Source organism: Poecilia reticulata, linkage group LG20 (assembly GCF_000633615.1).
Source record: "Poecilia reticulata strain Guanapo linkage group LG20, Guppy_female_1.0+MT, whole genome shotgun sequence".
NCBI classification, from domain to species: domain Eukaryota; kingdom Metazoa; phylum Chordata; class Actinopteri; order Cyprinodontiformes; family Poeciliidae; genus Poecilia; species Poecilia reticulata.
The window spans coordinates 19,844,355-19,869,474 of record NC_024350.1 but is presented as its reverse complement, the minus strand read 5'-3'; the positions used below and the strand labels follow the sequence as shown (position 1 = coordinate 19,869,474).

At 37.0% G+C, this 25,120-nt stretch overlaps 1 protein-coding gene across 8 annotated transcripts in view; it reads right to left on the bottom strand.

Moving 5' to 3' along the window:
- myo3a (myosin IIIA) overlaps positions 1-25,120 on the bottom strand; it is a 72,742-nt gene that overhangs the window by 19,409 nt on the left and 28,213 nt on the right. For 6 of the 8 annotated variants that reach the window (XM_008396504.2, XM_017302017.1, XM_008396501.2 and 3 more), the window contains 18 exons: positions 22,347-22,423; positions 19,019-19,164; positions 16,535-16,600; positions 16,289-16,444; positions 14,726-14,767; positions 14,137-14,233; positions 12,851-12,967; positions 12,089-12,193; positions 10,314-10,397; positions 9,158-9,360; positions 7,326-7,424; positions 7,109-7,223; positions 5,708-5,834; positions 5,173-5,383; positions 4,152-4,299; positions 1,654-1,807; positions 1,341-1,429; positions 600-729 (listed from right to left, as the gene is read on the bottom strand). In XM_008396504.2, the coding sequence (XP_008394726.2) occupies positions 600-729; positions 1,341-1,429; positions 1,654-1,807; positions 4,152-4,299; positions 5,173-5,383; positions 5,708-5,834; positions 7,109-7,223; positions 7,326-7,424; positions 9,158-9,360; positions 10,314-10,397; positions 12,089-12,193; positions 12,851-12,967; positions 14,137-14,233; positions 14,726-14,767; positions 16,289-16,444; positions 16,535-16,600; positions 19,019-19,164; positions 22,347-22,423 (2,166 nt within the window). The remainder of the gene's footprint in view (positions 1-599; positions 730-1,340; positions 1,430-1,653; positions 1,808-4,151; positions 4,300-5,172; positions 5,384-5,707; positions 5,835-7,108; positions 7,224-7,325; positions 7,425-9,157; positions 9,361-10,313; positions 10,398-12,088; positions 12,194-12,850; positions 12,968-14,136; positions 14,234-14,725; positions 14,768-16,288; positions 16,445-16,534; positions 16,601-19,018; positions 19,165-22,346; positions 22,424-25,120) is intronic. The other 2 variants (XM_017302016.1, XM_017302018.1) reach the window with 1 other exon arrangement.

Genomic DNA, 25,120 nt, shown 5'->3' with positions numbered 1-25,120 from the left:
TGAATGAGTGTTTCTCCTGCCTGAATTTGGTATTTTTGTTTTGCATTTGAGTCATTTTTGCTCGACTTCTGGGCCACTGCACAAGTTACATTTTTTACAAAATATTTTTTGACTCTTACTTGAGTAAAAACTTACTCAAACAGTGCTAATCTCACTGGAGTACAGATTTTTTATTAGACTGCTAATAACACAACAACACTTATTCACATAGTAGACAAAAAGCGTACGGTACAAATTTCCAAATCTCAAATGTTGTCAACACTCAAAACAGCATTTCTTCCACCATTTTGGAAACAAATGGTTTTATATTCTGTTCAAAAGGTTCAGCTTTTATTAAAACGCAGCTCCGTGATAAAACGCTCCGGCTGCTTGATATAAAAGCTGTGAGGTTTTCATTGAGGCGATTAGGAGATTAGTGTCGGCAGCCTTAACTTACCCTCGTAAACCTCACAACAAACATCTCGCAAACAATGAAGAAAAGCCTTTTTGTGTGAACCAGTTTATTGTTTCTTGTTGAAATCGTACACTATGATATCATTAGGAGGTTGTTTGCTACGGGAAGTTTTAATTAATTTGCCCAAATCTGCTGTTGGTTTTACCCGTTTTGGTGAGAGGATGTGTGACCAGTTTGCGGATCAGCTCGTTCTCCGACGACCTCAGCAGGAGGATAATGTCTGCTGGGAGTGTCTCTCTGTTCTTGGCCAAGAAGCCAGCGGCGTTGTAAATCACCTTAAAGTCCACAAAGATTAAAAACATTAGAAAGAAGCCCCTCTGGGAAAGTTTAAGCAGTGCACTTTGGAAGTTTAAGGTGACCTGTTATGCGAAATAAACATTTGTGCTTAAGCAGTTAAAGAAACCCACCAAGCTGTGTTTTGGGAATAAGTTAATGTTTTTTCAGCATCTGGAAATGAGCCATTTCAAAAGGTTACATAAGACAGGAACTACGCCGTTGCTTAGCAACCCCAGCCAGGCCCAGCCCTGTTACCTAGCAACCCAAGAAGAGTTCCGGGAAGTCTGGTCAACTGCTTTTACCGCTGTGTTTACCGTTTCATTGTTGCCTTACCATTCAGAAACAGCTTTTTGCTTTTCAAATATGTATAGTTGTATAACTGAGCATCTATTTGCAGCCACTTTCACATGCGAGTGTAAACGTTGAGCTCGGGGGCGACGGGCCAACTGCAGTTTATTTGGATTTAAAGTGACAAGGCCAAACTAAAATCTCCTTATCTGAGAAGGATTTTGTATAAGAAATGTAATGAACATGTTTTGTGCGGCACAAAGAGCTATGCTAACCTGTTCAAAGAAGCATAAATAGGTCATCTTTAATAAAAGGGACTTACCTTCCCAGCATAGTGATGAATACCAAAGCCAAGATCCATCCTTTTAGGCCTCCAGAAGCTCTTTGTTTTCAGATTATCTTCAAATTTCTCTAAAATACCAAACAGTACATCAGTTAGCAAAATCCAAGACTGGTCAGGTTGTTATAAGTCTAATATAATGTTAAAATTTTAAAAAAATCATGTGAACAACCAAACCGGCTTCTTTTGAATTTAAAATCTCCAACTTTGGTGAATTTAGACAGTGAATAAAAGCAAAACTGAGCAAAATGGATGCATGTAAAAGCTTTGGGTCCACAGTCAAACATGGACTGACCTACGAGTGTCTGGTCTGTGGCCTGTGGGAAGCGGCTTTCCTCGTCCAGCAGGGAGAGCAGCCCCATGGGTTTCTGCAGAAACAGGTCGAGGAGGGGCCGGTTGTCCTCGTACTCGATCATCCGGGCGTCGACCTCTTCGTTCAGATACTCGTCCTGATCAGGAGAGAAGAACTTTTTACTAAAACTGGAAAACTTTTCTACTTCCCAGTGTGTAAATGTTGTATTTTCATTCAGTAAAGTTTGTGAGTTTATTTATTTTTTCCCTTTTTAAATGTTTGTTTGCATCTTATTTGTTTTTTACCAACCTGCAAATACCCTGTAATTACATGTTGGTGGATAAAAGACATTAGAATGTTGTAGGTAACCTGTTAATGCTTTATAACTAGCAGAGAAATACCACTGGTATTATGAAGCCAAAACTGTACAAAAATATAAACAATTTGCATTTTAGATGGAAAACCTACTTTGTATGTAAATATGTTCAACCCAAAACTCTTCAAGTGTCATAGTTTAAGTTAATCTGATTCAAATTCTGTAAAATTCTCTTATTATGCACATTTTTCTACCCAGTTATTAATTGAAAAACTAGTGAAAAGATCAGTTAAGTGAAGCAGAAAGGGCTTATTTAAGTATATATTTAGCTGCAGATTGTATAACACAAATGGTTAGACAGTAGAATGTGTCATTTTTAAAATTCTGATTACTCAATTAATTGTCTTTGAAAGTATAAGAGCATTTTTTATCTAATTTGTTGTTCCCTATCTAAATAAAACTGATGTGAGGCAAAGCAGCCACCGTTTCAGTTACCCTCATCGCATCAGGCTGACTCAGAGCTGTGATGACTCAGCAGAATATTACAAGAGACTTCAATGGAGAAAGAGACAAAATGGGAACAAACAACCTTAAACCAATCTGCTTGTAGCAGCATAAACCAGCACTGTTACATAAACAATGCATGTCAGGAAAAAACATGACGAAACAAACAAATTTAGACGCTAAACACATGTTAAAGGAAATATAAGTTGATGAAACAAATGCATATGAACCCGTAATACACTAACAGTACTTTGGGCACTCAGGACATGCTTATTAATCTCAGTAATGAACATTTCACATATGCTCTCAGTGTACATTCAGTTAGCAGAAGAACAATGTATTTCTGGGCCCGGTTCCAACAAACCCCAAGAGTGAATTTAAGTCCAACATTAAGTGTCTCCAGCTCCTAATTGACCCTCATTTGGGATGATTTATTGCCCCGCTCTGCGGGAAGGTCCAAATCGTTTAACATTAGCAAACCATTCTGTGACCCCCTCAAGGCAAAGCCTCCCGCGAGACAACACAAAGGGAGAATTGTGAAGCTCATTCTGCCATAAATAAAGACAGCAGCAGACATTATTGAAAGCTTTTAAAGAGGACCTCTTGCGTTTTGGTACTTTGGTCTGTAAAGCTTCTAAAAACAGACCAAGCGCTTAAAAAAAAATCCCGTCCAGCCATGTTTTGACAATAAATTCATGTTTCTTGGTGTTTTGGAAAATCAGCCGTTTCAAAAACCTCCAGAATATAACGTCACAAATCAGCAGGCACTGCCCGCTACCTAGCAACCACAGCAAAACTATGCCCGCTGCCTAGCAACCACAGCAGAACTCTGCCTGCTACCTAGCAATCACAGCGGAAATATGCCTGCTACCTAGCAACCACAGCAGAACTCTGCCCTTTACCTAGCAAGCCCAGCAGAACTCTGCCAGTCACCTAGCAACCACAGCAGAACTCTGCCCGTTACCTAGCAACCTCAGCAGAACTCTTCCTGCTACCCAGCAACCCCAGTGGAGTTCCACACTGCAAAAACACAAAATCTTGCCCATTTTATTGTTTTTTGTCTAGTTTCTATATCAAATATCTTAGTAAACTTCAAATAAGACGAAACTAACTTAAAAGAAACATTTTTAGAAAGATATAGAAGCTAGTTTTAAGTCAACCATTCTTTAAAATTGATTACAAAGTACTAGTCCCACTAGCAGATTATTTCACATATAAAAATATTTTTTTTCCATTGGTGTATGTAAAATAATCTGCCATCAAAATTAAAGAATTATTGCAATTTCTTCTTAAAATGTTGCTGTTAAGTTCAATTTGCCTTATTTCCAGGCTACTAAAATATCTCTACTGGAAATCAGAGTAAAAATACAGTCCTGCACGTTTTATCAGCTGAGTTTAACACGGCATGCGCTGTACAATGGCTGCTGGAAAAGACAAATGTCATTTGCTGCATTTTTGTTGAATGATTTTGTGCAAACAAAAAAATGTAATGAACATGTTTTGTGTTTCCCCTACTCCTATTCTAATCTGTTCAAGGAAGCATAATGGGTTATTTTTAAATCTATAGCAGACAAAAGACATGTTAGTGGGGTTTAGATGAAATGATGGCGAAAGCTGCTTTTATTCAGAAGGATTAAATTAATCTGAACTGACAGGACGTGTTGATCATGTGCAACTCTACCTGTTCCCAAGCGAATATGTGCTGGTTGAAGTAAAACTGGATCTGCTCGTTGGCGAGGTTGATGCAGAGCTGCTCGAAAGAGTTCTTCTTGAAGTTTTCAAAGCCAAAGATATCCAGGATGCCAATGTTCAAACCTTTATCATCCTCTCTGGAGGTGATAAGAACGACAAAGGAAGACAATTCAGCCTGGTTACATAAACATAAAAAAGCAGAAAGTGAACTATAACACAGGGTAAACAGTAACACTTTGTGGCAATAAATGTGTCAATCAGTCATAAACATTCATGAAAACTCCTTCATGATTACGACATGTCATGTCAGTCTTATTCACACCCCTTCAAATAAAGCGTTACCACCAAAACAAATGTGTGTGTTTAGCGCCAACGTTGTTTTCCGACAACGAAAGAGAAACCCTACAGCCGCAAAAATCTGACACCACTTCATTTTGTTTACATTTTGTAAAGAAGGAAGTTGCATCCTGATTTTCATGTTGTTTCCTTCAGTGGTTCTTGCCGCAGCGCCATCACAGGCGAGGAGGGGAACAGGTTTTTCAATTAGTTTGGCTTGTTTAACAAGTGCAGTGTGAAGGTGAACTGTAGCAGCTGAAAATTAACAAATGTTGTATTTTTACTCCCAAATGAACCAAATCTACTGGTGGAAACACCTTAAAGCTGGAGTGTCCAAACTTTTTGCCCCGCAGGTCAAAACTGGCAGATTTGAACTACTCTGGTGGTGGGTGGAAACAAAATTCATTAAATAAAAATGCAAACTTTAATTTATTGAGATTTATTGAGTTTTTAGTTTAAATCTCTATATTATTAAAAATCCCAAAACATAAAAAGGGCTTTTCAAAAGAAAAACAGACAATTTCTGTTTCTTTTCTGTTTTGTGGACCAAATTTTTAACCTTCTTGACTCGTTGTCAGGGAACGAACAACATCCTTTGAAGAGCCACAAACGGCCCGCGGCCCGCACTTTGGACAACTCTGCTCTGAAGCACAATGTTCTGCTCCTGGTCTCACCCCGGCTGACTGTCGGGCCGCAGCAGCGCGTTGATGCGGTTCACGATCCAGCTGAAGAGCCGGGCGTACAGCGCCTTCCCCATGGCGTCCCTCACCTCCACCGCCTTCTCCACCGTGTTGGGCCGGACGATGGTCTCACCCCGCGCCACCACGCAGTGGGAGGTCAGGGCTTCCTGCAGCTCGTCCGACCGAATGCGCAGCAGGGACGCCACTGCCGGGAAACACAAGATAACGGGCTGATAAAAGCTAAACTGGAGTAATGGAATGATGAAAAATATTTCAGATTAACAGAAACAACCAAGCTGGAACGTGTGTTAATATTTGGAGAAGATTATGTAAACCACACAGGGCAAAATCTAATTATTGTAATACATGTTTGCTAATAATTTCCAGTGAATTGCACGTCTCTGCTGATGTTCAATTTATTTCCCAATAACAGAGTGCTATTTTTACCCGCGCTCTCTGCAGAGTTAATGTAGGAAGGCAGCAGAGGGAGGAGGGACGGAGAGCAGAACAAATTCTCTCGATCGCTCACCATTCTCCAGGACCGAAATGTTGGTGATGTTGCTCTTGTCGGTTTGATGCTCTGAGGCGACTGCAGAAAACTCAATGTCACCAGAGTTAAGGATGGCCGCCAGGATGCTGTAAACACTGCCCAGCTCCTGCAGGAATGACAGATAAACAGCTGCTGGAGAAGATTAAAGCGACTTCCATTTTTTAAAAAATACTTCTCCTTCAAGAATCCAAACTTTCTGGTAATAATTCATCAGCTTCCTGAAGGATCTTCAAAGGTTTATTTAGACTTTGACTGCCTTTCATCAACATTGTTATATAGGCAAAAAGAAAATCACAGTGTGATAAATCAACACAAAGTAGGAAATAATTCTGAAGGTGATTTATTTTTTTACAAATTAAAATCTGAAAAGTGTGGCTTGTACTTGTATTCACCCTATTTTTTAATAATCAGATTCTGCTAATTTTCCTCATCCTCTGCGTTCAGCTCAAAGTTTTCAACTCTAACCAGGATCCCCGTTTCTGCTGAAGAAATCCATCTCCACAGCATGATGCTGCCACCACCATGTTTCACTGGAGGCCTATAAATCTATGTCTCAGTTCGATTGAAGTGAACTTTGGTGTGGTTGGAAGCCATATGTGATCGGAGACTGCTCCAAAAACAGGAAATGGACTACAACAGAAGAAATTCTGGGTAAATTCAACCAAAACAAACAAGCTAGTCTTGCGCTAGCTAGAGAAATAGCTAGCGGTCTTTCTAAAATCTGACGCTTCTCCATTTTTGTTTACATTTAGTGAAGAAGAAAGTTGAGCTCATGTCTTCTTCAGAGGATTTTGTGTCATTTCCTTCAGTAGTTCTTGGCGAGGAGGCGAGGAGGGGAACAGATTTCTTAATTAGTTTGGTTTGTTTGACGCAGTGCAGTGTGAAAAAGAACCGTAGAAGCTTAAAATGTAACAAATGTTGGAATTTTGCTCCCCAATTGAACCGGGAAAATTAAAATCCAAAGAAAAGTATTTGAGAAAGAACTTTTAAGTTGGGGAAAACAACCTCATAAATATGTTTCACCCTGTTTAATCTCTGAAATAGAGGATTTATTACACACTCTCAGATGCATGATGTGCTTTAGCTCCAGCTCCACAGAGTGATTACGGGATAAGTGATATTGACGTGCCGATCCCAGGAGAGGTCGGTGCTTTGAGCCTCATTAGCCGTTTCAATGACGACGCCTTGCTGTAGCTCTGTGCTACATCACAGACGATGTTCACCCTTTTTAATAATCATGTGTCGCTTTTCAGAGAAATCCCCTCCAAGTGAAGACGTTTGCATTTAGTTTGATAATATTCCATGTAATAACTTGCGGTGCAGTCTTGAGGAGGGGCGACTCGCTGCTCTGTGCCCGGTTTCCACTGCAGCAGTTCGTACCTCCAGGGTGAATCCAATGACTTTGAAACACTGCTCCACTGCATCAAACTGCTCTTTGTAGAGGGCGTTGCTCACTATGTCAGGGCCTAATTTCAAGTTCTCGGTGTAAAGATACCTGCAGGACAAGGAGGAAACACAAAGGTGACGGCTGGTCTCTGAAGAAGCACAAAGTAAACATAGTTGGAAGTAAATAAGAGGGTTGAGGGATGAAACCTACTTAGGCGTCTTGCTGTCAGATAGTTTATAGTGGGCTAGTTTCTTCTTGTCAGCCAGACCAGCATAAATGTAGTAGAAAATGTGGAAGTTCTTCTCACCTCTGCGGAAAACACAAAGACATAGAAGAGCATCTAAAACTGCACAACTTGCTCTGATTTGTTGGCGTAACGCTGTGAATTACAAAAGCTGGGTTTGAAGCTCAGATCCCCACAATTAGAAAATAACAGGTTGACTAGTTGCAATATTTTGGTGGGTATAAAACGTGTTTGCACCCCTTTTAGAATCATATAAGCTACACTCTTCTAATTAATATTTAAAGGGGACTGATTGTGAAAAATTTATATTTTGCTTGTTTTTGTTCTTCCACTTTGGTCTCAACTGCTTCTAAAAACAAACCAAGCACTTAGAAAAACATAATGTTTTTTGGTGTCTGGAAAATTAGCCGTTTCAAAAACCTACCAATTACCTGTTACCTAGCAACCACAGCCAAGCCCACCCCCGTATCTAGCACATTTAGTCAGCTGGTTTTGAATGTATGCGCTGTACAATGGCTGCTGGAAAATACAAGTGTTTTGTTGCTGAATTGCCATCCAGGAACCTCTTGCTGCATTCTAGTTTGTTGTGCAGGAGGCTCCACTTCTGCTTTTCAAAGAGGTATGGCTATATAATTGTGCATCTGTTTGCAGCCATTTTCACGTGAGAGAATAAATGATGAGTTGGCGGCGTGGCCAGCAGCAGCTTATATGGATTTAAAGTCACAAGATGCCCTAAAGTAGCTCATTATGAAAGGAGCTCAAAATAAATTATGTTTAAATTACGTTAAAATTATTCCAAATTAATTAATTGAGATATTTTTGCCTTTTCTCTTTATTCAAATATTTTTTACTTGTTTTTTCAATTCACCAGCAAAAACACAACAGCACAGCAGACATTAGCTAAAAAGAAAAATAGGACACATTAAATCAATCTAAGTTAATACGTGCCAAACACCATTAAGCTGGACATGATGATGCTGCGCTGACGGCAAAACAGGAAATGCTTTAAATTATTTACTTTTATTTTTTTCTCCTAAATAAATCTAGCTTCTATTTGGTTATCAATTTAATTCGTTTTTCTTCAATCTGAAGTAACTTAGATCAACTCTGATAAAACAAAGCAAATAAAAAACTATTGTATTGCTTGAGCTGCATTTCAAACACAATTTGTGCTTGAAAATAACAAAATTTGACTCATAAAATAAAGATTTCACTGATTACAAGTTAAGAAGTGGAGATTAACTTTGTTTTTTTTAAAACTGATGTTGATCAAAGGTGTCCATCGGACACAAAAAGCAATAAATTCCCGACTTTTTGATCTTTCTTGCATCACAAACAGTTTTTTAAAGAATCTGCAGCCTAATATGGATTCCATCTTGTTCACTTTCTCTCCAATAATAAGCTCCAGAAGAAGCAGCGGCACACTTTGTTTCCTGCCAAATCAGCCCACTCTGACCCCTGCGTCTGTCTTCTAATGAAATACTTGAGTCTGTCTTTGAAGTTCAGCTGGCTAGAAAACAATCTTTGATCAAACAAGAAATGGGCCTTCCTCTGCACTTGACCCCAGACACCTGATAAGAGGAAAAGACGGAGCGGCTGGAGTGCAGGCCGCAGGGAAATGTCACCGGCTTCAAATGGGTGAGTAAAGGTGAAAGGAAAGAAAGAGACAGTCCATTACACACTGAACCCGACCGCTGAGTGGAAACACAACCTTTGTGGTGCTGTTTTCTCATCGGGTGATTTAAATTTGTATGAATGTCAGTGCAGATGAATTTCAGGAAGACAGGAAGGAACTTACATCGCCTGGTGGATGACCCTGGATTTCTCCAGCAGGTACTCGGATATCTGCGCTCCGATCACCGTTCCGCCGCTGGTGAACTTCATCTCCAAGTATTTCCCAAAGCGGCTGGAGTTGTCGTTGATGACGGTGCAGGCGTTTCCGAAAGCCTCCACCAGACTGTTGACCAGCAGGATTTTCTCCTGGAGTGTCCGGTTGTTGGCCTGAACGAAACATTATTCCAGGTCAGAATGGAGGAAAACGACAGAAAACAACACAACAAGTTGGTTGGCACAAAAAGAATGGAAGATAGAGACGAAAGTTTGTAAATCAAAAAATTCATCATAATAAACTCAAACTGCCAGAATTAATCATTTTGGAAATTAACCACAAAATCTTAACAAGTTTTCTTTTTGTCTAGTTTCTCGTGCAAATATCTCTTTTGGTACAAAAGCCTCCAAAATGTAACGCCACAAATCAGCAGGCACTGCCCTATTACCTAGCAACCCCAATGAAGACCAGCCCGTTACCTAGTAACTCCAGCGGAACTCTGCCCCGTCACCTAGCAACGGGGAGTTCAAAGCAGAGCTCCAGAATGCAAAAACACAAATTTTTTACAAAGTATTTTTAGTCTAGTTTTCAGTGCAAATATCTTTGAACCAAGACAAAACTAACTTACAAAAAAAGCTTTTCAATATAAGAGCTTGCTTTAAGTCAATAATTCCTTAATATTGATTAAAAAAAAAAAAGAACTGGTTCCACGAGCATATTAAGTAAAAAAAATCTGTTATTAAAAACCACTTTCTCATCAATATTAAGGAATTATTGACCTAAAACAAGTTCATATATTTTACCGTAAAGTTTTGGGTAAGTTAGTTTTGTCTTATTTTAAATGTACTAGAAACTTGGTAATGTTTTCTGTTTTTACAGTGTAAATGTTGAAAAACTATTTATAAAGTACTTAAGTAGAACGAATAAATCAAACGGTGGTTATCAAAGGAAATTCACTTAAAACTATTATTACTCTATCAAAGCAGTAATATGGAATCCATTGAGATCAATGAATCACATTTGTTGAAGTAATAATTTATCAATAAATATTATGTTTTTAATTGTGTGATTTTAAAGAAAACAGAATAGAGATAATAAAAATATGATGATATATTGATTTACTCACCTTCCCGAGAACGGTCAGCTGCTGCACCAGCAGATGCGCGCTTTCCGTCTTCCCTGCTCCACTTTCCCCACTGATCACAACGCACTGCACACAGGAAGTCACAAAAACCAAGACTAAATGACTTAAAATTCAATAATACTACAAATTACTGACTGACTATTCAGCAAAATCAAATTGGTTAGAGGTGTAGAATCCCAACAATAACATTAGAATGAGACAGTCTATAAATTAATTTGAATGCTTGGTTGATATAATATGTTTTACCTGTTTGAACTTTTTACACTTTAATCATGATCTACAATAAAAATGCTATTTCTTTTTCAAGGGTAAAAAGTATAATGGTATATTAAAGGGCCATAACAGACAAAAAAATATATTGCAGTAAAGACTGTAATAAACTTCTTCCAAAAAATTGATCTCAAAAATAAAAGTTGAAAGTTTGCCATAAAAAATATGGAAATTTCCACGTTTTTCTTTGTTTTGTTTTTTTTTCTGGAAAATTTTTGAAATTTTTCATTGGAAATTAATCTTTTTTTTCTGTTTACAACGGCTCTAATACGCCGTCATAAAACCCAACCATCCAAACCAACCTGGTATCAAAAACTCACTACATGGGGTATGCTGTGGTGGCGCAGGGGTTAAGCACAACCCACATATGGATGCCCTAGTCCTCGATGTGGTCGTCGCAGGCTCGATTCCCGGCCTGGCAACCCTCGCTGCATGTCCTCCCCCCCTCCCATCTCCCACCCCCCTGCCAATCAACCATCAAATAAAGGCCACTAGAGCCAATAAAACCTTTAAAAAAAATTCACTACAGTAGATCTCTGCCTATTCGCAGATTTTTCTGTGGATTATTCACGGAAAAATCACTTATTCTGATATATTTGACAGAAAATGCATTCTGGGAAGCTAAAACAGGTCGGAGCAATGCTAGCTAACATGCTATTAGCTGGCGTTTGCAAAGCAGCCAATCCAGGAGAGACATTTATGTTCTCTGGTGCTGATTGGCTGAACCCCCAAGAGGAGAAATAAAGAAGACCGTGGATGTTAGTTTCTGCAGTAGCAACAAAATGGCTTCCACTCTGCGTATTAAGTTATATTTGACTATTAAAACTTGCAGTTTAAAGTTATTTTAGAGGAGGACTGGAGTATTTGCCGATTTCTGTTATGCATTAGAAAGCATTAGAAACTGCAAAGAATGATGTTTTGCTTTTTAGGACTTTTTAGCCTACCTCATGTTGATTTCTTGATTCTACAGGTCAGGCAGCATTGGTATTACTAGCTAAAATAAACCACATAAAAGCGGCTTAGCACAGAAAAACCACAACTAAACTAGATAAACAACTATATTTTCCTATATTTCCAGGTTGATTTGCGTCTTTTTTCCTTGAAAAAGTAAAACCACCGCTTTGAAAACTGCTTTTTGTATTCACTCTGCTGATATTTGTCTGATAATAAATGCAGTTTGATGAACTGAATCATTTAGCAAAAAAAAAGCAAAAACAGACGAAATCCTGAAGCCTGTTTGTCAGATTAATAAAAGTAATTTTGAAAATAATAACTTTTAACCAGGTATAGTCCATATTTCAGTTTTTAATAATCTGATGTAATATTTTAATCTTAAATGTTATTGACTCCAAGTGGAAAATCATCATAATTTACAGAAATAAAACCTGGAAGACTGTTTGTAAGTAGTTAAAGATCTTGAAATAAACAGGGTTTGTAATGATATTTTAATTTATTAAAAGGGTTTTTATGTCCAAAAAGTAATTTACCTGATCGGTGTTGTATGAGACCATCGACTGGTAAGCAATGTCTGCCACCGCAAAGATGTGCGGAGGGTTTGCTGTGCGCTTGGCGCCAATATACATCTTAGTTTGCTAAGAAAAAATAAAGTAAAAATATATCAAATTAAACACGATATTCACATGGAGGTGGAAGGTAAACATTAGACATGATGAGTAAATCAGGGGTGTCCAAACTTCTTGTCATGTGGGCCAAAAAGTTTATATTTATAAAAATAAAAATCTAAAGCTAATAAAGTAGACAGATATTTCTATCTTTTGCAGGAAGCAGGTGTTATTCATCATAAACCCAAAACTTAAATAAGATTTTGTACCGTTTTCAATTTTCCTTAGTCTCAGATACACAAATTTATTCCCAGTTATAAAAACAGGATTTAAAAAAAATGTTTTCTAGTGTAACAAATTAAATAAAAAGCTGATTGGGTGCAATAAAAGTCCCTGGTTCTACTTATTTAAAAAACAAATTATGTGTGTTGTATCTAATATTTTCTATTGCAAGAAAGCTATATTAGTAATAATTTCACCCTGATTTAAAATAAAATAATTATAAATTTGTATCATTCTTGAACTGCAGTTGGGGGCCAGAAAGAATTCAGCCCAGGGCCACAAATGTCCTAATGGACACCCCTGGCAAACACCACAAAAGGAAAAGTAGAGATTTTAAAAGAGTTTTTAAAAACAAAAAATGCTCAGAAAGAATAAATAAGATGAATGTAATGGCTCTCCACTGACCTGAGGAGAGTAAATCTCCATTTTATGGAACGGATTGACAGCGATCAGGATGTCACCAACATACGTGTAAATCTGGTCTCTGGTGTAGCGGCTCTGCAGATGCTCTGTGACCGTATTCTGACCCAAAAACGCACAAAGAAAAAATTAAACTTCTTCCTCAGTGTTCATCTGGGCGTCAGCATAAAATATTTCCCATAATCCCCAGCAAGTGGAAGCCGCTGCTGTGTCAGCGTTTTATTTTCATAAATTGGTGATCAATACTAATGTCGAAACACTTCCAGGTTCATCTGCAACAGCTGAGCTTCTGAGTTTGATGGATGGGCGAAAATATCCGCTGGCAACCGAGGCTGATTGCATCATTTGGGACGTCAACGCAGCAACCAGATTTGATAAATTACTCAGCAACAACAAAAAAAACAATAATATTGGTATAACTACAAATAGTTTGTGTAACATAAATCTGCATTTTACAGTTTCTGAGAGAAAATTATTCTGACTTAAACAAGCAATTAAAAAATAAGTCTTAAATTCAAATTTTTCTTACAGAAAGTTAGTTTTGATTCCCCCCAGATACTTTTCTGTACTAAAGACTCCAGCAGAAGCAAAACCTTAGCCTGGGATTAAATTCATACTTCTGTGATCAAAGATGAGATTACAGCCAGAATTTTGTGATTAAAGGCAGAATTATGAGATTAAAGCAAGAATTTTGATGTTAAAATCACAATTCTGAGATTTAAAAAAAATTAAGATTAAAGAAAAATTGTGAGATTAAAGCCAGAAATTTGGGATTAAAATCAGAATTATTTGATTACAACCAGAACTCTGAGAATAAAACAAGAATTTTGAGACTAAACACAAAATGTTGATGTTAAAGTCAAAATTCTGAAATTAAGGCCTGAATTTTGAGATTCAACTCAGAATTTTGAAATTGGAGTCAGAATTGTGAAATTAAAATGAGAATTTTGGGATTAAAGTCAGAATTTTTAGATTAAAGATAAGATTTTGATGTTAAAGTTGTTTTAAAAAAAATCTAAAATTTCTGTCTCCAAAGTCAGAATTTTGGGTTTAAAGTCGGAATTTTGAGATTAAAATCTGAAATTTGAGATTAAAGTCGGAATTTTGAGATTAAAATGTTAAAATTCTGAGGAAAAAGTGATTTTTAGAGGCTCTAATTCTGTTAGAGACGACCTGCATCAGTCCAATAGATCAGTGACTGTCTCACCTGTTTCATGAAAGTCGTTAAATGTTTTGTGTACAGTTGAATAATCCAGTGTTTTGTTTCTCACCTCGTCCAGAACCTCCAGAGTGGCGAGGTCGTCCACCTCGTCTGTGTCGGCTTGCGTCTTCATGTGGCTTCCTTTCTTTGTGTGAATACGTTCATGCCTAGAATGAAATTCACATCAAATATAAATATTTCAAATTTTACTGGAAATCGTACAAAGATGCCACTTTTCAAACATTGGAAATCAATAAAACCATATATGAGCTTCAGAATATATTTAAAATGATTTAAATCAAAATTTGAAACACAAAGAGAAAATTGAAAATCAGGTTTCATTTTCCTCTCCTTCAAATTTATACTCTTTTATGTTTCACATAAAACCCCAACAGAATAAAAACTTTTTCAAGGCGCTGCATGTTAAAATGCTGATTATTTAAGAATTTTTATTAATATATTAAAGCTGATCTGTTTTTGCTATTTCTATAGACTAGAAAACTATAGAAAATAGACTCAATTTCTACAATAAAAGGGACTATATAAACAATCTACATCTAAAAATTAATTGACCTGGTTAATATAAAAACACAATCACACCTAATTGAACCATAAAGCTCCTACTGTGGCTTGCAGGAGGCCACAAATACTTCCATTACCTGTCATTACTGTCTGTACTTCTGTCTGTCTTTCCATGATGGCTTAAATGAAAGAAACAGGATTAACATTTCATGATCATACAGGAATAAACCGACGTGTTGCACCACCACTGATGCAGCTGCAGGATGGAGGTGATGTTTGTTTGGGGGCGACGGGGCTTGTAAAACATCCAGAAAGGAGGTTAATTTGGATTATGCAGCCTGCAAAGGCTAAGCTGCAGAGCGCCACTTAAAACTGACTGGCATAAAGGGGGAGGTTGTTCTTTCTCACACGGTTTACAGGAAATACGAGGCATTTCAGGGTGGAAATGTGGGATGCAGGGACAGGAACACAAGAAAACACGGAAAAAGATTAGGGCCACTGAAAAAATTAAGAAAGAGAATTCTGACTTTTTCCCCAAAATCAAGAATTGTTTAAATAGTTTATGGAAATCTAATCTTAAAACTCAAATTTACCAAGTAACTTTGGGACAGGATATAGTGCAGATGTGCAAATCCTATAACAAGGAAGAAGCAATTATGTGATTATTTACATATACAGTCGTATATACATCTGACAACATATTAGAGCCATTGTAGATAGAGAAAAGAGTACATTTCTGCCAAAAACGCTCACATTTTCTAGAAAAAGCTTGAAAATTTTCAAGCTCCAAAAGTTAAACATTTTCCCCCCAATTTTTTATTTTTACAAAATTTCTTAGATTATTCTCAAAGTTTCTGAGTTTTTTTCCCCTCACAAATATTCAACTTTTCAAACACAGAAATTTCAGTATTTTTTCTATAACTTTTCTGAGATCTCAAAACCTTTTTTAAAAGCTGAAAAGTCAAAAATTTGCAAGAAAAAAAACTCCTCCTTTTGAGATTTCAGAAATTCTTTAGAAAAACTCTGATATTTCTGATTTCAAAAAGTCAAATGTTCCCGAGAAACTTTTTCACTTTTGGAACCTTGTTTTTTCCAGAAAAATTCTGAAATTAATCACAAAATTTTGAGTTTTTAAGATGTACATTTGCTCCCTTTTTTCTATCATCAGTGGGCCTTTGACGCAGAGTACAAACACCTTAGAGTGTTTGGTTATTTATTTGACTTTTGACAAAGATTTACAAAGAATATTGAGAAAAAATTTAGAATATTTAGAAACAATTCAAAATTCTGAGTAAAAATTCTAAATTTGAGGAAAAGAAATCAGAATTCAGAGGGGAAAAAAACAGAATTCTTAGAAATATGTCAAAATTTTGAGAATAATTTCAGTGTCAAAGTAAAAATTCTGAAATTGTAGAAAGAAAGTCAGTATTCTCAGTAAAAATTCTAATTTTGAGAAGAATTTAGAATTTTGAGGACATTTTTAGATTAAAGACAGTGTCCAAGAAAAAAATTCACAAATTTGAGAAAGAAAGTCTGAATTCTGAGTAAAAATTCTGAATTTTGAGGAAGAAAACATTTGAATTCTTCCCCCCCAAAAAAGAAAAAAAAAAAGAAAAATCAGAATTTAGTTTTTTAAATTTATTTACCATTTTTTGGTGGCCCTAATCCTTTTCTGTACACTTTCCTTATGGGTACAATACCTTGTTTTTTCAATCAATCCAACTTGTTGATTGAGGTCAATGAGTTCAATCAGTTGCTTCTGCAGGATTTTCTCCCTGCCAATGGTCTGCTTGATGAACACATGCTGCAGCAGGTCCAACACGTTGGGCCTCAGCTCAAAGTCCTTAATCAGACATCTGCGACACAGGAGAACAAAGGCAGAGCATCATATTCCCAGTAAACACCTCGGTCCTGACAGGAGCAGAGAGACTTTCAGCCACACTCACTTGCAGATAAAGTCATTAAAGTCGTCTGACCAGAGCTCGGTTTGGTGGAGAGTAGGCGGAGGGTTTCTGTTGAAGGAAGAAATGGAAAAGATGAGCAGAAAGATAAGTTGGGATTAACGCGGGAGGAGAACAAAGGAACCCAGAGGAATGATGGAGAGAAATCTCAACACTGGAACAATTTGTCACTGAGAACATCAAGGACTGTTTTCTTTTTTTAGGTGAACCGAAGCAAAAGTGTTTGGGTGGCAGAGATACGGCTAATTTATTATATAAAAACACTTTTTTTTTTGCCAGTGCAGATTTCCATAAAAGCCTCTACTGGAGAAAAAAACCCTGTTAAATAGACAGACTGAGCTCTTCTGCTTAAAAAGACTCCACAGCAGTCAAATGACTCACTATAATTCCTCCTTCTGCTTTAAGTACCTTTTTACAAGAGGGTTTCTGGCACATGGGGGACAAGTCAGTGCTGCCTGCTAATGCAGGCGGCTTTACTAACAGCAGCAATAAATTGCTCTAATGAGCGGACATACATCTCCTGTTTATCACACAAACAGCAAATATGGATGGCAGATGCAGTTAGCGTTTATCTGGATTGTGTTCAGTGAATGTAGGGACTATTAAAGAGTTTTTTGTTATCCAGAAGACAAACAGAGTGGCTTATAGAAATGACTCCTGATAGGTCTCGTGAAATAAGATAATTATTGATTATTGAAATATCTGAAATACTACCAAAATCTTGGTGTAACCATTTCTGTTTTATCCACATATTTCACTCCCCACTGTTGTTTTTTATTTTTAAGAAGTTTTGAAAAACGGTGGAGGTACCTTAAACTGCTGCTGCGCCAGTTACTCTACAGGTCGTTGCWRGKTAMCMAAGAGTGAGTGAGTTGCTAGGTAACCAAAGAGTGAGTGAGTTGCTAGGTAACCAAAGAGTGAGTCAGTTAGTTGATTCCAACAATCTTTCGTAGCTTGTTCTGAGAGGTTGAACAGATAAAGTCTTTCCTCTGCCTACATCTCCCAGAATGCCGTGCTGTTCTGCATGGCTAAAGTAGTGCTGGGCGGAAGATTCTCCAAAACAGTGTTTACTTCAATGCAGTTTACCATTTCCTCTCATTAATGATCTTTTTAAATGGATGTTGAAGTTTAACGGAAACGTGGTCAGAAAAAAAACAAGATGGATGTAAAATAAAACATAAACAAACAATGTTTTGTTGTGGTTTTGTAGAGGAGAAAATAATAGTTAGCAGCCATGAAGTCGGCTAGCACATTCAGGTACATGGATGCACCAAAAACTACGATGTTTAAAAACTCTTCTAAAAGAGTTTTTACAAAAATTTGTTTCAAATTGAACATAAATCTAAAAAATAAGGATTGAAAGAGATAATAATTAAGATTTGCAACATGGGTATGGGGAAGCTGACCTCAGTGATCTTATACTTGTGTTATCTAAATAAAATCAGACAGTGGTTCAGTTAAAGCCCGCAGCATCTCTCTTTCCAAGTCTGCCAGTCGAATGAACCAGCAGCTGTGAAAGGAGGGAGGTAAGGAGTGCGAACAATGAGCCTGGAGCTCTGGCTGCAGCAGTCGCACAGATTCAGAGAGGCTCGTGTGACGGGTCCGGTGGAGCACGACCCCCAGGGCAAACACTTCTTCACTGGGACCGTGTGTGTGTGTGTGTGTGTGTGTGTGTGTGTGTGTCAGATCAGTGACAGACAGAGCAGATAGAGTGACATCGAGGGTAAATGCTTATGCCAGTCTCACACCAAATTCATTGGTGATAAAAAATTAGTTTTCACCTTCAGAATAAATAAAAACGATGAAAACATTTCTCCAATGACTGAATGGAATCAGAGCCTGGAAGATCGATATTTTATCTCATATTATGACACAGTTAACTACCTAGTGAACAACATGGAGGAGCTTCACCTGAAATCTATGGACGCTTACAATCAATGTTCAAACGCCTTTGTAATGGACGTACAGTTTCTTCATGTGAATAAGAAGGTTCTGGTGACTGGCAGATTAACAGACACGTACGCTACATATCAGCTTGCAGGTAAAAGCTAATTTAGCCAAGCTAACTTTGCTAGTTCAACAATAAGTACTACAGTAAATATTACTGATATTTATCTTAGTATCAAAAGAGGTGGGTAGAGTACTCAAAAATAGTGATTTGGTGATAGTAGTAATGTACTTATATTCTTTATCAGTTGGTTAGGAACAAGAAGTGAGCTAATTCTAAGCTTGTGGCTTGCTCCTTGTTGTCATAGCAACTCCATAGCAACCGCCTGCCAAGGTATCTGTCAGTTACAAAGTGTGTCAGTTAGAAGTGTGACATCACATGAGAACTACGTGTTCCTATTGGCCACACTTTGGAGACTTGGATTTCACTTCTTTCTTTCTTTCATTCAAACTAACATACATTTTTTATTTTTTTGTACTTTTCAATCAGCTTGCAGGTAATATTTCTTTATGGAGGCTCACCTGGGTATTTTAAAAAGGGCTCTCATCGGGTGGAGGTCAGACAGAGGAGGGTCTCCATCTCCCAGCTCTATAGCTGTGATGCCCAGAGACCAGACATCACAGCGAGCGTCGTAGGTCGAGTCCAGCTGCTGTTCGCAGGCTATTACCTGTAGAGCAAGAGCAGGGGGCAGAACTGTATAAAATAAGTATAAAATAGAGTCTATCTCCTTTATAAAGCCACTGTTGCACTGTTTCTTATCCTGCCACTTATCTTGGTCTATTTAAAGGGGGATTATAATGCAAAATTCACATTTTGTACTTTCATTTAGGTTTTTACTGCTTCTAAAAACAGTCCAAACAATTGGAGAAAATACACCCGGTCGTTTTTTCGCAATAACTTCATGTTTTTTGGTGTCTGGAAAATGAACTGTTTCAAAAACCTATGGATTGTTACGTCACATTCACCAGGCAGTGCACCGTTACCTAGCAACACCAGCAAAGCCCAGTCTATTACCTAGCAACGCAACGTGCTTGTAAAATTCACACTACTGCCCCTTTAAGAAAAGCATGTGGCTGTTTCTTTTAGACAACGCCCAAATATTATACAAGGTGTTACAGTTTCACTGTTACGACATTCCTCATTAAAAAAAGAACATGTTTAGATTTTGATTATATGATTATATTTAAATAAAAATAAAAAATTCACAGGAGGTAGAAAGATCTGCTGCAAAACGACATTTAAACATCTCCATAAAAAGATAACAATATAACATGAAACTCTGGATTTTGTACAGTTCTGTATCTTGCAGTGAAATATATTTTTATCAAACATCAGGGATCGTAAAAAAAAAGAGACTGATGCTGCTCAAAAGCAACTACTTAACATCATGCTTTCAGCGAAGTGAACACACACAGAGCCACACACTCCTCCAGTCAATCATATTTGGCCTGGGGGTAACATGGTACCCAATCAAAAACATGAATCATTCGGGTGGGAGGCATGCGGACACACACACACATGCACACACTACTGTTATTGCAAAATGCCTGACATCAATACAATTTGTGTTCTCTGTTCTCATCGGGTATTAACCTATGTACAAAGATGACATGAGCAAAGAAATAATCACTATCTTACCAGGGAGACGCACAAGTACTAATTTATCAAATTTCCTCCCAGAATTTGTAAAAAAAATAACAACAAAGTCAATTTCCAAGATCATTAACTAGCAAAGAGAAACATTAGGTTTTAAATGTAAAAAAAAAAAAAGTTACAAATCTGACCAAAAATATGAAACTTACCCTGAAACTAAATCAGTAAAATCTTCTTCAGACCTAAATCAGTCAGTAAAGTATTGTTTGATGTCAGACGGAGCAACAAGCAAGGCTCTTTCTCAGGATTTTGTCTACAAACATGCAAAGTGAATTAAAATCCTTGGATCCCGTCTTGTTGCGTCACACCACCTGTGGTCCAATGCCTGGTTTGCACTGCATGCAAACCGTATGTAAAATGTTCCTTTGATTTGGGAGTTTTAGGCAACAGTATCCAAACAGACTAAGGTTTAAATACGTTGGTTACAAAATGTGGCTGGTAAGTTTAATTCTACCCAGCAGAGGTTGCAAATTTCTCTTCCGTTGTAGTTTTGGGCTTAATTGTGGTTACGGTTGGTTATTTGTCGCGTCTATCTTTGTGGTTTAGAGGTGTTGTGTATTCAGTCCAACGAAATTTAAATAAAAGATTTGCTTAAAGGTGGATCTTCTGAAGCACTAGACTCTTTGTATCTTTCGTAAATGTTGTTGGCACAGAGATCACCAGTAATTACGTTTATCAAAAGAGGAATAACAGAGAAAGTAACCTAAATTAATTCTATAAAGCAATGACTTTAAGTGAGTTTTTAAACTAATTTCTTTCTTGCTTTCTGTGGAAAGTGAATAGTGCTTTGAGAGTCTAATTTTTAACATTATGCAAATGAATAATTCACAGCTTAAATTCTCTCACTGGCCTGATATTTCATCACCCTGTTTATTACTACTCATAGAATAGTAACCCAGAATCAAACATGGAGAACCAACATTTTCCTTTGGTTTTGTTTGTATTTCCTTTTAATTCATGTAAAGCACTTTGAACTGCCTTGTTGCTAAAAAAATAAAATTACCTTGCCTTACCTTAAATTATTTTTATTAAGCTCAAAAACTAAGCACTATTACGGCCAGGATGCTTTCCCAATAGTCTGGTAGACTAGGTACGATTTGGGACCAAAGTTGCAACATTTGTTACATTTTCAGCTGCTGCAGAGTCAAACAAATCAAACTCTTTGAAAAACCAGTTCCCCTCCTCGCCTGTGGGGGCGCTGCACCAAGAACCACTGAAGGAAACAACATAAAAACCTCTGAAGAAGACATTTCTTTACAAAATGTAAACAAAAATGTACAAGGGTCAGATTTTAGCATGTTTAGTAAAGATCACAAGACATTTCTCCTGCTAGCATTAAATATGAGTGTTTGTTTTGGTTGTAGTTACCCAGAATGCACTTTTAATCTCAATAGTGACTTAAATGAAGATTAAATAAAATTCTAATCTGCACCTGTTTTATCATTTTGAATTTTTAACCCAAGAATAAAATTGAAAATATGAAAAACATTATTTTTTGGGAGGGGGGAGGTTAACCAATTAAAAACAAAAATCACAAAAAACTCAATCATTTTTTTATGTTTTAATCTATTGTCGATTAAAAATGGAAATAATGATTGATGCACTGACCTATACAGTTCTTTGTTCTAGTTTATATTTATCATTTCTCCTTCGTCAACGGAGAAATTAAATTATTTTTGTGGAAAGTCAGATTTGGTTCACTTTACAAATGGCACTATTTTATCACATTAAACATATTAAAATACTAGTAATACTGGGACTCCAGGTGCGATTTAAGTACAAATCCTTTTTTATAATTTATGTTTGCATATTTCTCTACAAACAAAAAATATGACCATAAAGAAATTGGCTTCTTTTATGTGTAACAATCGAGAAAGACAGTAGACTGAATTGAAATTATTCAACAATAAAATCTGTATCAGTCGGCTATAAAGAAGAAAAACTGACATGTCAGTAATGACAGAAAATGGCCACTTTTAAATGTGATCATTTCTGTCCAACGGCTGCCTGTAGTTTGGGGACAGTGGGGCATGATGGGACATGAATGATGGAGGCTGCCATTTTTCCTGCACATTGTGTTTGACGGCGTTATCTCTTGGATCATTATGAACTAAACTGCCCACTGGGATCTGCTCCAGGCTAATGTAGTGGAAAAAGACGAGGCTGGGGAGCTTTTATGGGGCCGTTTTCATGTACCTCGGGGGCCATCCAGAAGGGGGTTCCTACTGAAGTGTTCCTCCTCAGGCGGGTATTTGTCAGCTGGGCTGAAACACCTGCAAGGAAAAAAAAATACACACTTCAGTTAGCTTAGCCTCAGGGCTCAATGGAGGTAATAATAGACAGACGCAGGGCTATTGCGTCTCTATATTTTTAAATGTTTTTTTCCCTGCCGATGTGACTTGTTTTGATTTTTCATTATAAATGTTTACTGTAAATCATAATGTAATTCTTTTAAATTCCTTCCAGGAAGTTACAGATGAAAATTAGCTTATTTGGCTAAATCTGGCATATTCATATTGATAAATATCTATTCATTGTGTTTCTGTTTCTTACAAAGATCAAATCTGTTGCTAAAAGTGATGATTTGTCAAAATTTCAACAAAAAACAGGAGCATGCTGCTCAAATGTTCAAGATCAAACTATATAAGGAAGTTTTTAGATCTTTTCTGTGACTGACAATACTGTACATGCAGATAGAAGCATTAAAATTATACATTACTTTGAATTACAAATCCTCGTGTGACGGCGTCAGACTTTGCTGGACATCTCGAGAACAACATTTGAATATAATTCAAATGTAACAAGCCTTAGTAGCTGAAGACAGGACAAGATCATTTGTAGCTGAGTGTTTTGTTTATATCGCTGGGACTTTAATGCATTAATTTCGATTAATTGTTTTTAACTATACATTTCTGATAATTACGAAGTGAGAAAGTTATATATTTCATAGGATTAAATAAGAGGTCACTTCTTAATACTCCTTTTAAAACAGAAAATTAGTGGTAAGCTTATTATTTTTGTTCTTGGATATGTGTGCAAGTGTTTCCTCTTGTCCTACTTGTTAGTTGTTCTTTTAAAAAAAAATTAATTACACAGATTTTATCGAGTTAGAATTTTTTTTCCATACGAAAGTCTCCCGAGACGGAACCTTTGTGTTCGCGTGTTTCGGTACACCCGTAAATCCGACGCACAAGTAACATTCGCAAACAACCATAGAACTACCAGGCCGCTTCTTTCTGCCCAGTGGGGATACATTTTTCTTTCGAAAAACAATCTGAAGCGACGATGGAAACGACTACTGTTGTGTTCAAGTTGTGCTAAAACGAGTTAGCTTATTATCTTCTCATCGAATCTATGCAAGCCGAAAATAGCATCTTAATGCTAAACATGCTAAAGCAGAGCAGACGTCAGCTCCGCATTTCTAAAATAAGTATTTTTTTAATTACATAGAAGGTGTTTAATAACACTTTGCACCAATCTGATAGTTGAATAACCTAAATAATAGATTTAAAAACAACGAATTTTATTGTTGATCTCATGTGTCTATTGAATAATTTAGCAGAAAAGGGAGTTTGGGATATAAAAATATTGCTTATTTTGATGACAGTTTTATAAATTAATTACAGACCCTATTAAAACCTTTCAGTCGAGTCCCACCACTAGTTAATAAGTGAGAGGTATTGTTTTCTCACGCATCCTTTATTTGTGCAATATAGGGAAGCATGGAGTATGCTGGCCCGCAGAGGGGACTCCGGTCCAGATGAATCAGCGTTACGCCATGTTGGTTCGTGTCCCTCGGCTGGCTCCGACTGAAGCGAGTTGAACCCAAAAATGGCCTCCAGAAAAAATATAAAAACATCTACTGACACAAAAAGGCATCTTTGGGGCAACATGTTGCTGCATAACTCAGCCTGAACCTCATGAGTCAATGTTTTTTTGTCCGTTTTAATTTGCTGGAAATTTAAAACAAAAAGTTGCTTAAAAGTCCCGACCCCACTTAGGGACAAGGGTGTAAAGAAAATGGATGGATGGATGAAGTTGCTTAAAAGAGTTAATTTTATTGTCTTAGTTTTTCTCAAACCGAATCAGGACTTGGTAGGTATTAAGCCAGTGTTGGTGTAGCAATAAACCTTTATTTGAATAATCATTTATGTGTCCCTCACTGTAAAAAGTAAAAATCTGTACTGCTGCAGGAGCAAAGTAACCAACAAAAAAGGTTTAGGGAACATTTCTTCAAAAATATGCAAAGACAATTTGTAAAAAAAAAAGAAATGTAAATTAAATGTACAGAATGAAATAAAGTGTAGAAAACATCTGAATTTGTATTTTTCAGATTAAATGAATTTCAATATTTGAATATTTGGGAAAGAAGGGTGGAAGTAGGAAGGAAGGAAGAAAAGGTAGAAATGCAAAGAAGGAGAGAAAGAGGAAATAAAAAACGTAGAAATGAAAGAAGGAAGATAAGAAAGACAGACAGCAAACTTTCTAGAAATGGAAGAGGGAAATAAAGATTTTTCTTTCTTTCTCATATCTTCTGGTGTTTTGTTTTTTCCAGATCTGGAAAACACTGAAATCAGGAGGTGCCAGATTTTTCTGCATATAAACTCTGAGTGTTATTCTAACATAAAGTGTCTTTAAGGAAAACAAAGCTGATTATCCAGATGGTTAAATGTGTAACTAAGATTAAACAGGAATAGGTGTCTTCTATTCTAACCCAGAAACAAAGAAATGTCTGTAAATGCTCCTGCCTCTGCAGAAAGCGCCTGTAAAACCCAACTTTGAGCAGCTTCTGAATCGCAGTGGCAGCGCAGGATGGAGAGAAAACACTAGAGCGAAAAACATCAAAGAGGATTATAATCATCTGCAGCACAAAGCTGACACACACAGAGCCAGGCAACGTTGTATTGTTAAAATCCCCCCAAAAATCTCTAGACTTACGAATCACCCAACATGAGTCAAGACGGACTGAA